The 12012-nt window shown below is 42.3% G+C and overlaps 1 protein-coding gene across 2 annotated transcripts in view; it reads right to left on the bottom strand.

The window, feature by feature from the left end:
- NALCN (sodium leak channel, non-selective) overlaps nt 1-12012 on the bottom strand; it is a 380765-nt gene that overhangs the window by 63829 nt on the left and 304924 nt on the right. For both annotated transcript variants that reach the window (XM_064275254.1, XM_064275255.1), the window contains 2 exons: nt 1400-1501; nt 901-970 (listed from right to left, as the gene is read on the bottom strand). In XM_064275254.1, the coding sequence (XP_064131324.1) occupies nt 901-970; nt 1400-1501 (172 nt within the window). The remainder of the gene's footprint in view (nt 1-900; nt 971-1399; nt 1502-12012) is intronic.

The raw sequence follows: 12012 nt of genomic DNA, 5'->3' as shown, positions 1-12012 counted from the left end.
GAGAGGTCTGCACAACTGGACTAAACCAAAAGCAAAATTTCCTGAATAAACCGAATGCTTCAAAGGCCAGCATAGCAGAGGTGGGGGTTTGGGGACCATGGTTTCAGGGGACACCTAGGGCAACTGACATACTAAAATCTATTAAGAAAACATTCTGTATCCTACTTTGGAGAGTGGGGCCTGGGGTGTTAAATGCTAGCATGCGGCCATCTAAGATGCATTGATTGGTCTCAACCCACTTGGAGCAAAGGAGAATGAAGAACACCAAAGACACAAGGTAATTATGAGCCCAAGAGATAGAAAGGGGCACATAAATCAGAGGCTACATCAGCCTGAGGTGACTGCCATGACAGGGAGCACAACAGAGAATCCCTGAAGAAGCAGGAGGGCAGACCTCAAATGCTCATAAAAAGACCAGACTTAATGGTCTGACTGAGACTAGAAGGACCCTGGAGGTCATGGTCCCGAGACCTTCTGTTAGTCCAAGACAGGAACCATTCCCAAAGCCAACTCTTCAGACAGGGATTGAATTGGAGTATGAGATAGAAAGTGATACTGGTAAGGAGTGAGCCTCTTGCATCAAGTAGACACATGAGACTATGTGGGCAGCTCTTGTATGGAGGGGAGATGTGAATGCTGAGGGGGACAGAAGCTGGCTGAATGGACATGGAAATACAGGGCAGAGAGAAGGAGTGAGCTGTCTTATTAGAGGGAAAGCAACTAGGAGTATATAGCAAGGTGTTCATAAGTTTTTGTATGAGAGACTGACTTGATTTGTAAACTTTTACTTAAAGCACAATAAAAATTAAAAAAAAAATTGACAAAGTAATTTCTAAATGAAAAAATAAATACATTTTCACAACCATGTTTCCCAAACACAAAGCATTGGTTATAACTTACATCTTGGGTCAAAGTTTCAAGAGATTTCCCCCTGCTGATCCTCTGGCTGTTAGAACCGTGTCTTAATGACCTAAAGCAATCATAACCAACTGGTGAACAAATATCACGATCAAATTTTGCCGTTTAAGCAATGGCCATTATAAAAACAAAACAATTTTTCCAAGATAGCATCAAGAGTGCTGATTTCTTCTTCTATAGCGAAAGCTCGGATAGTCTATTCGAGGGTCTTGACTCCATCCAACAAAATTCAGATATATTTCTCCTGATCTGAAAAGCGAGAGCTTGCAATACTAAGGAACAGGTTTGGTGAATAAAGACTATTTGTCCCATTTGAATGTGATGGTGAGCTTCATTACTTTACTGCCAGCAAACACAACTTAGGTCTTCACTCAGACCTATCTGCCAACCAGGGCTGACAGCTTTGTCTGCGTACAGTGGCACTTCCTGTAGAATTCCTTTCCAACGTTTTTCTGCAGCCTGGTCTCCCTGGTGTACTTACCTGCGTTCCTGGCGGATATGATGCTGTACGCTGAGAATTGACCTTTCCTTTGCCGGTTGCCCCTCGAATGATCCGCTCAGCATGCGCTGTCGAGTGCAAGCCCTAGGAAAAAAAAGGAGCCCCAGATAAATGTGTGATTTGTGCACTTGGGATGAATAATACATAACTGCTCATTAGTCTGATTAGTTTTAAGGAAACATTGATGCTAAGGCAGGATACAGCGAACTACACGTAGCGATAAAGGAAAATGAGCTTTTAGGCTCTGTGTCAAGAACACTTACAAAGCAGAATTATTGCAGCTGTGAAGAGATGCTGTGAAATAAATAGACACCCTCCCACCCCCTCCAAAAAAAGAGGAGAACTTCTGACAGGATTCTGTAGGCAGTAAGGCCAGCCTGTTGTCACTGTTGTTGTTAGGTGCCGTCGAGTCGCTTCTGACTCATGGCGACCCTATGCACAACAGAATGAAACACTGCCCGGTCCTGTGCCATCTGTACAGTCCTTGTTAGGCTTGAGCTCATTGTTGCAGCCACTGTGTCAGTCCACCTCGTCGAGGGTCTTCCCCTTTTCTGCTGACCCTGTACTCTGCCAAGCATGATGTCCTTCTCCAGGGACTGATCCCTCCTGATAACACGTCCAAAGTATGTAAGATGCAGATTCGCCATTCTTGCTTCTAAGGAGCATTCTTGTTGGACTTCTTCTAAGACAGATTTGTTCGTTCTTTCGGCAGTCCATGGTATATTCAATGTTCTTCGCCTACACCACAATTCAAAGGCATCAATTCTCCTTCTGTCTTCCTTATTCATTGTCCAGCTTTCACATGCATGTAATGTGATTGAAAATACCATGGCTTGGGTCAGGTGCACCTTAGTCTTCAAGGTGACATCTTTGCTCTTCAACACCTTGAAGAGGTCCTTTGCAGCAGATTTATCCAATGCAATGCGTCTTTTGATTTCTTGACTGCCGCTTCCATGGCTGTTGATTGTGGATCCAAGTAAGATGAAATCCTTGACAACTTCAATCTTTTCTCCATTTATCATGATGTTGCTCATTGGTCCAGTTGTGAGGATTTTTGTTTTCATTATGTTGAGGTGCCATCCTTACTGAAGGCTGTGGTCTTTGATCTTCATTAGTAAGTGCTTCAAGTCCTCTTCACTTTCAGCAAGCAAGGTTGTGTCATCTGCATAACGCAGGTTGTTAATAAGTCTTCCTTCAATCCTGATGACCTGTTCTTCTCATATAGTCCAGCTTTTCGGATTTGCTCAGCATACAGATTGAATAGGTATGGTGAAAGAATACAATCCTTATGCACACCTTTCCTGACTTTAAACCAATCAGTATCCCTCTGTTCTGTCTGAACAACTGCCTCTTGATCTATGTAAAGGTTCCTCATGAGCACAATTAAGTGTTCTGGAATTCCCATTCTTTGCAATGATCCACACAGTCGAATGCCTTTGCACAGTCAATAAGACACAGGTAAACATCCTTCTGGTATTCTCTGCTTTCAGCCAGGATCCATCTGACATCAGCAATGATATCCCTGGTTTCACGTCTTCTTCTGAATCCAGCCTGAATTTCTGGCAGTTCCCTGTTGATATATTGCTGCAGCCATTTTTGAATGATCTTCAGCAAAATTTTGCTTGCTTGTGATATTAATGATATTGTTCTGTAATTTCCACATTCGGTTGGATCACCTTTCTTGGGAATAGGCATAAATATGGATCTCTTCCAGTCAGTTGGCCAGGAAGCTGTTTTCCATATTTCTTGGCATAGACGAGTGAGCACCTCCAGCGCTGCATCTGTTTGTTGAAACATCTCAGTTGATATTCTATCCATTCCTGTAGCCTTGTTTTTCGCCAATGCCTTCAGAGCAGCTTGGACTTCTTCCTTTAGTGTCTGTCACTTTGTCGTACTGCGGGGGCTTGCGTGTTGCTGTGATGCTGGAAGCTATGCCACAGGTATTCAGATACCAGCAGGGTCACCCCCGGAGGACAGGTTTCAGCTGAGCTTCCAGTCTAAGTCAGTCTAGGAAGAAGGACCTGGCAGTCTACTTCTGGAAAGTATTAGCCAGTGAAAACCTTATGAATAGCAGTGGAACATTGCCAAGGCTCGCCTAACTGCAGGTAATTATGATGTTGGTTTTGAATTTAGACAGAGAGGTTTCTAATAAAAGCCTTTAGAAAAGGGTTTGTCTACCTAGGTCCCTGGAATGAAAGAACATCTATGTTTCCAAGGAGATTTTGCAGAACTTTGGAAAAATTGGCAAACATAAAGAGGCAGAAAGTAGTGTCATCGATGATGGAATTAATGCCTAAGGAAACCTCAGTCTGACCACTTTCTTTGTATTCAGAAAACCATGAACATTTTTTAAAACATGTTCTTTGTGGAAAAATTGGAACCCTCTTCCATTGCTGGGGGAAAACAGTGTGATGAATCTCCAACAAGGTAAACACAGAATTACTATATAAGCCAGCAATTCTACTCCTAGTTCATACCCAAAAGAATTGAAAGCAGGAACGAGACCAGGTACTTGTATACCAATGTTCATTGCAGTATTATTCATTAAAGGCAAAAGATGGAAACAATTGAAATGTCCCCCAACAGATGAATGGATAAATAAAACGTGGTGTATACATACAGTACAACACTCAGCCATAAAGGGAAATAAATTTCTGATACAAGCTACCACACGGGTGAACTCTGAAAGCATTACGCTGAGCAAAAAAAAAGGCAGACAACAAAGGACAAATATTGTCTGATTCCACTTATATGAACTATCTAGGATAGATAAACCCTGGTGGCGTAGCAGCTAAGTGCTACAGCTGCTAACCAAAGGGTTGGCAGTTCAAATCCACCAGGGGCTGCTTGGAAACTATGGGGCAGCTCTACTCCATCCTACAGGGTCGCTATGAGTTGGAGTGGACTCGACAGCAACGGGTTCGGGTTAGGATGGACAAATGCGAAGAGACCAAAGTTCATTAGTGGTTACCAGGGTTGGGGGAGGGGAAATGAGGAGTTATTGCTTAAGAGAGCGAATTTCTGTCAAGGGTGATAAAAAAAATTGGAAATGGAGATCAGTGATGGTTACAAACCATGATCAATGTGATTAACGTCACTGAACTGTACATGTAAAAAAAAAGGCTAATGTTTTGTTAAGTACATTTTTATCACCATAAAAATAAAATGTTCTCTTTAGACCAACACTAGGTTTGTGTTAATTTCATATTTACTAATGAATTAAGACAATTAGGTAATCTAATACCTGTGGTGAATAATTTCAATAAGAAAACAAAATTTCTTTTCCAGAAAGCTCTCTCCAACTGGAAATGACAGGAATTCCTTTGTGGTTGTAGCCATGTAGAAACTAAATGATACAGGGGTTAAAAGACCCATGTTTCAGACATGACTTTGCCACTAACTCGTTGGGTAACCTGGCGCTCGGTTTCCCTATCTGTAAAACGTGAAGTCCTTGATCATTAGGATAATTCATAGGCTTAAACTTCACTGATTTTCTGATTTGCTCAACACCTGAAGATAGGTCCTGCCATTGCTTTACACAATAATTTCATATTTATGTTTTGTAAAAGGCACTCCTAGAATGGTTTTGAATTATATTATTACTGTCCGTCTTACTTAGAGCTAAGACCTTAGAGAAAAGGATTTGTAGTGTTTAGAATACTTAACACAACTGCTCTTGTAATACCATATTTTAAATTCTTAAAAATGCTGTAATGCCAGTGAAGATAACTGTAATGAATACCCTTGAAAAATCATACAAATTTAATGAATGTAACTGCACTGCTAGAAATAAAGCCCCAATCATCACTGTTCTTAGTTCAAGAAGCAGGGTGGATAAGTTTGGGGGTAAAATCAAGCCAAAATGTCCTTGAACCACATGGATTGTGTAGCAGTGATATATAGGGATTGTGCGGATTTCCAGGACTGGAATGACGGCACGGAGTTTTGTAGAGTCAATACTGATTTTGTTAGGATAGGAAGATGCACTTGTAAGTTAGGCTTAGTTCACAAGGGTATAGCAGGCTCTCATATATGTGTAGCCCTGGTGGTGTAGTGGTTAAGCTTTTGGCTGCTAACCAAAAGGTTGGCAATTCTAATCCACCAGCTGTTCCTTGGAAACCCTATGGGGCAGTTCTGCATTGCCCTATGGGATGGCTATGAGTTGGAATTGACTTATTGGCAACTTTTTGTTTTTCTTTCATATGAGCATTTAAGGTTTTTTTTTAACATAACCAAACCCACTACTGTTGAGTTGATTCTGACTCATAGGACTGGATATTGGTAAGGAATCCTGAGAAAATCTATTGGAATAACTGTGTTATTCTGGCACAGATGTATACAGTTCTCCTGCCATTTGAGAAGAAGGATCGAGACTTAGTCTTTGGCCACTGCCTTGATAACTTTCATTCTTTTGTCTCAAGACTCTCTCCAAAAGCAGCTGAGACCTACAGGCCACAAATACAAAATGGATACAACTTGATTATAATGTTTACTTTTGAGTTTGGGTATCGTTGCTAAGTTTGAGATGGAAGAATATACTTGGCTTTAAGCTGTATGTTGCAAAGACGCCTGTGCATTTTTGGTAGAGAAGAGTTAGGACTCTGGGGCCTACAGCTATTGTCTCCCAGGCACTGGAGTCAACACACACACCAGGTCTGCCTGGATGACCTCTGGGGTCTTGCTCCACCTCTGATAGAACAAGAAAAAAAAACATTCCCATTGAGTCAGTTCTGACTCATAGTGACCCTGAAGAACAGAGTTGAATGGCCGCATAGGGTTTCTAAAGCTGTAATCTTTACGGAAATAGACTGCCACATCTTTCTCCCGCAGAGTGGCTGTTGGGTTCAAACCACAGATTTTTCTGTTAACACTGAGTGCTTAACCACTGCATCACCAGGGCTCCTTGACAGAACAAAAGAGGGCCTGATTTCCATGGTGACTCACAGGATATTGAAAACACTCTCCCCTCTCTATTCTCCTACATCTTCTCCACCAACAGCATTGCTGGAATGGTGGTGGCAAAGTAACCTCCTTTCCTCTATGGTCATGATGGCTCAATCCTTTCCCACAGGGACTAGAGAGTTCAAGAAATAGTATTAAAGTGGGCTGTCATTTCAGACTTACATTGTGAATCTTTGTTCTCTGTATGATTCGCTCATTTGCTTGCAGAAGGGGTGGTGGCGGGAGAGTGTTAGTTTTAACTGTGGGATCAGAGCCGGTGCTCAATCAGACTAAGACGGCCACTTAAACGTGTGTAATATGTCAAACACCCCTCTGTAATACCCTTTTCCTTCCACCTTCCTCTATGCTCATAATACTGTTTGCTAGAACAGTTTCAAAGTGGATAATGATGGAAAAAAAGGATACAATGCTCCGTAACTCTGGGAATTCTCATGAATGGCCAGTTAAAACCTGTAACAAGTGATTGCAGATTTGGATTTGAGCAAACCATAAACCTCGGTGGTTGGTTTCCTCATTGGGAAGACCCTGCCTGATCCCTCCTGCTCCCTGCTCAGAGGCTGTTTGCCCACTTCCTCTTTTCCTTTAGCTCCAGGGGCACCCATGTAATCTGAGCAAAGTGAAGCAGGCAGGCAGATGGTGAACATTGTAGCCTTGGTGTAAAGAGGTCACCTTTGGTGCCTCAGGTTCAACAAGTGACACCCTCGACCATCTCTCTGTTCTCATGTGCTGATTTCACATGGCAGCACGCCAAGCTTTCAGGCTTTAGGACACCTGGTGTCAATACAAAGGTAGATGGACAGTCTCCATCTTTATTTGTCAGCTCTGTTATTGAGAGTCTCTGCTTGGACCCAACCTCTGATATCTCATTCTTTCCTTTGAGTTTGTGCCACGGCTTTTAAACTGAAAAGGTAAATACTGAGGTTTCTTAGATGAAAACTAAGGGCTAAATTCTAGCAAATCACTTAATAAACATTTTGGGTGAAGGCCTTTGGGGGAAAATACATGAAAGGCAGTTCATTAGAAGACCCCTGAAGGATTCCCCCACCCCCAGCCCCCAAGATCAGTGGCAGGATCCTATTAAAACTTAAAAGTAAAATTCTCTTTGAAGTACTATATCCATTATGGTTAACAATCAGCCTATTTATTTATAATAAATTCCTCCCCCCCCCCCCACACACAAGCAGGTAATGATGGAGATGAAACAATTTCTCTACAAATATACAAATTTTTCTAAGAGAAAATACATGGGAAAAAAAATCTATATCATACGGAGAAGACCAATTGCCAAAAGCAGTTGAGGGATAGATATGAATCCATCATCCCTGTGGGTCAGGGATGGATATGAATCCGAGGTAAGATGGGGGGACAGTGAGAAAGGGGATGGGAAGGAAGGTGCGTGATACTTGGGCCCCGAGGCCACCTGGACATGGAAGCAGCATAGAAAGAATGTGACATTAGGACGTTTCTGCGTAAATAGAACAGCCTCATATGTGAGCCACTGTCACATTCTTTGGTCATGTACAATACTTTCCTATTTTGGGAGATAATAGGGTTGGTAGAAAGTTATTATTTTTAATCGGCCTGATCAGACTCTGCTCACAGGCTACATACACTGTAACGCAATGTACCGGGGTTCATGCAGAAAGTATGGTAATTCGCTTTATTATTTGTTAAAGGAAGTACAGTTTTATTACACAGAAGCATATATGATAACTTAAACTACGAATGACCAGTGTTCTAACACGTTCAATATAATTACAAACATTAATATAAAGGAGTTCTGAAAAGTAACAAAGTGAGATATGAACATTTCACTTATGAGAAAACCAAAACCAAACCAAACCCGTTGCCGCCGAGTCAGTTCCCACTCATAGTGACCATATAGGACAGAGCAGAACTGCCTCACAGGGTTCCCAACGAGCAGCTGTTGGATTCGAAATGCCCACCTTTTGGTTAGCAGGTGTAGCTCTTAGGACACAGGTGAAAATGATTTGCTTTAATGTCCCACGTGCCTAGAGCACGTTATTAACCCACCTTATTGGATACTGACGGCATTGTGTCATCATTTGTTATTCCCCCCCCCCCCACTAGACTGCGAGTTCTTTAGGGACCATTGTCTTACTCATCCTTATCTTCAGTGGTGCTGGGTGGGCTATCTTCCTAGGAAGGACAGCTCTGGGGGCTGAGGCTGGCTGGCTGGCTGACTCACCTACATTAAGAGTAGGGACATAGCAGGAGAGTAGAGGAAGGTGAAGGAAGAGTTGTGGGCTGGATCTGTAACCTGCTAGTCTCTAGGTTCCAAAGCAGCCTGTTGGCTTTACAGTTTCACGCCCAGCACTGCGACTGCTAACAGAAATCCTGCCTTTGTCTCGGGGCCTAACCGAGAAGACGATTTAAGAAAACACAAGATCTAGAAGCCTGCATTTCTGACCTCAGCTTTCACTAGTTGCAGGGCTTTGGGCGAGTGCTGTTGCTTCTCTGATTAGGTTACAAAAGATGGTGATTTCTGTCTCGCCAGCAGGCTCGCTCTCTCTAGCTCATGCCCTTTCTTGCCTTCTCGCTTGTTTGCTTAGTGGAAGCAATCTGCCAGGTTGTGAGAGAGCCTTAGGGGGAAATCCGCCTGATAAGGAACAGACTGAGCTAGACTTCTGGCTAACATCTCCTGAGGAATTGAGGCCTTAATCTAACAGCCCAGGAGCAACTGAATTCTGCTAAAAACCATGTGAATGAGCTTGGAGGCAGATCCTTCTCATTGAAATCTTACAGCGACTAGGTCTTTGTGAGACCCAGAGCCAGAGGACTCAGCTAAGCCACACCGGGAATCCTGACCTAAACTGTGAGATAATAAATGTGTTGTTTAAATCACTACGTTCTGGAGTAATTACTTATGCAGCAATAGATAACTAACAGTTATCACTACCACATTAAAACCATCAACTTTTTATTGCCCTTCAGAGAAAGATCAAGACTACACCTCAGGATGGCTTGCAAAGTCCTGTAGTGTCTGCCTGCAGCCTCCCGTTTTGGCCTCATCTTTTATCGTAAGGGCCCTCACTCTCTCCACGCCATCCTCTTTGTTCTTTCTATTCCTCACAGACACCATGCTTTAAAGGACTCTAAGGGAGCAGGGCCTGTCTCTGGTATTGCTCACTATTATTATCCCAGCACTTTGCACACAGTGGAGCCCTGGTGGTGCGGTGGTTAAGAGCTACAGCTGCTAACTAAAACGTTGGCAGTTCGAATCCACCAGTCACTCCTTGGAAATCCTATGGGACAGTTCTACTCTGTCTGTAGGGTCCTTATGAGTCACAGCTGACTGGATAGCAATGGATTTTGCACATCGTAGCTGTTCTTGTGAACGCGAGGGTGGTTCAGTGGTAGAATTCTTGTCTTTGCTGGAGACCTGTGTTCGACTCCTGGCTAGTGCACCTCAGGCACAGTATACCTGTCCATCAGTGGAGGCTTGTGTGTTGCTATGATGCTGAACAGGTTTCAATGAAGCTTCCAGACTAAGACAGACCAGGAAGAAATGCCTGGTGATCTACTTCCAAAAATCAGACAGTGAAAACCCTGTGGGTCAAAGTGGTCTAATCCACAACTGATCATGGGTGTGGCACAGGACCAGGCCTTGTTTTGTTCCACTGTGCATGGGGTAGCCATAAGTCAGGGGCAGATGGCAGCTAACTATAACAGGTGCTCTTGTAAGGTCAAATGTAAATAAGCCTGTTGCCAGTCTCACAACTCAGGAATGTTTCCTGAAAGACCTGAGGTTCATCTCTTTGAAATGTAATCATCAAGGAAGAGAAAGCCCTTGCTCCCTGTTTCCTGGGAGAGGAAGCTAATTTCACCTGTCACCTGACTTAAAGTTGCAAAACCTACCTCCAATCATGAAGATGTGAGAAAATCAGAAATTGTGTCTTGAAAACATGCACGGAATGGATTGTATCCACTTAGCTATATAAAAGAATAAGATTTCTTTCTGACTTTACAATTTCTTCAGTGCGCTGCCTGCGAGACACATCACTCTCTGGTTTAATGCTTATTCGATAATAAAGCTGTTTTCTTTCTCTTCTACCTTTGTGGAGAGGCCTTCTGAATTGGGAGCAGAATTTGCTTTTAATTCTATTTCTCCCACACTCCATATGTATCTGTTGAATGAATGAGCCCTGAAATTCTGTGATCATATATTTTATTTCCGTTTTAATCACTTCATGCTGATAAAGCACAAAAATAATTGCAAACAAAAACAGCGTGTGTTTTAAATATGCTTTTCAAAGGAGAGGATAATTTTATCTCAAAGTAGAATACTATGCCACTTCAAAAAAAAAAAGAAAAAAATGTGATGAACACCTATAATAGGTGAGACAATGAGATAGTCATAATAATAAAAAAAAAATCAGGCATTGCTTCTTGCAACTTGAACATTTATTAGCTTTTATCTGTGTTTTATGTGAAAAATACTCGATTAAAGAAAATATCCAAGGCAATGTGGAGCAGCCTCAGACAGCTTAACTCATTTCAATTTCTTACACAGGAATTAATGATCTATAATAGGGAATACGAGCTCAACGTATCTTGTCCTACATAAATCTACTGCCAAACTGAAATAACGAATGACTAAGGAATTTGTGACTCCTAATATTTTAACCAAGGAGCCCTAGTGGCTTAAATAGTTAAGCCCTCAACTGTTAACCTACTAACTGAAAGGTTAGCAGTTCGAACCCACTCGGCGTTTCCATGGGAGAGAGACCTGGTGATCTGGTTCTGTAAAGATTAAAAAAAAAAAAAAAGCCCTGCTGCCATCAAGTCCATTCCAACTCATAGTGACCCTACAGGACAGAAGAGTAGAGCTTCCCCATAGGGTCCTGTAAAGATTACAGCCAAGAAGACCCTATGACGCAGTTCTACTCTGTCACTTGGGGTCACTATGAGTCAGAATTGCCTTGATGGCATGTAACAACAACAACATCTTACCAATGAGAAATGAGTTGAACACATCATTAAAGTTGAAAGTACTTGAGAGTTTAATTTCTATTTTGCCACTTTAAAATTTTCAGTAGAATTTAAATTGGCTCAAATGGTTTATGCTTGGCTACTAACCAAAAGGTTAGCAGTTGAAATCCACCCAAGAGGTACCACAAAAGAAAGACCTGGCCATCTACTTCCATAAGATTATTGTTGTTGTTAGTTGTCATGTAGTCAATTCTGACTCTGGCGACCTCTGTTAGATTACAGCCCTTGAACACTCTATGGAGTGCAGTTCTACTCTGACACACGTGGGGTTGCCATGAGTAGGAAATGACTTGACAGTAATGGTGTTTCTATTTTCTGTTGTTGTTTCACTTGTTGTTGTTGTTCCGTGCCATTGAGTCGGTTCCAACCCATAGTGACCCAATGCCTCATCCTGCGCCATCCTCACAATCGCTGTTATGTTTAAGTCCATTGTTGCAGCCACTGTGTCAACTCATCTCGTTGAAGGTCTTCCTCTTTTTTGCTGACCCTCTACTTTATCAAGCATGATGTCCTTTTCCAGGGACCGGTTCCTTCTGATAACATGTCCAGAGTAAGCGCGACGAAGTCGCACCATCCTAGCAGCCAAGGAGCATTCTGGCTGTACTTTTTCTGAGACACAC

Source organism: Loxodonta africana, chromosome 23 (genome assembly GCF_030014295.1).
Source record: "Loxodonta africana isolate mLoxAfr1 chromosome 23, mLoxAfr1.hap2, whole genome shotgun sequence".
Taxonomy (NCBI): domain Eukaryota; kingdom Metazoa; phylum Chordata; class Mammalia; order Proboscidea; family Elephantidae; genus Loxodonta; species Loxodonta africana.
This window is presented reverse-complemented; position numbering and strand designations above follow the sequence as displayed.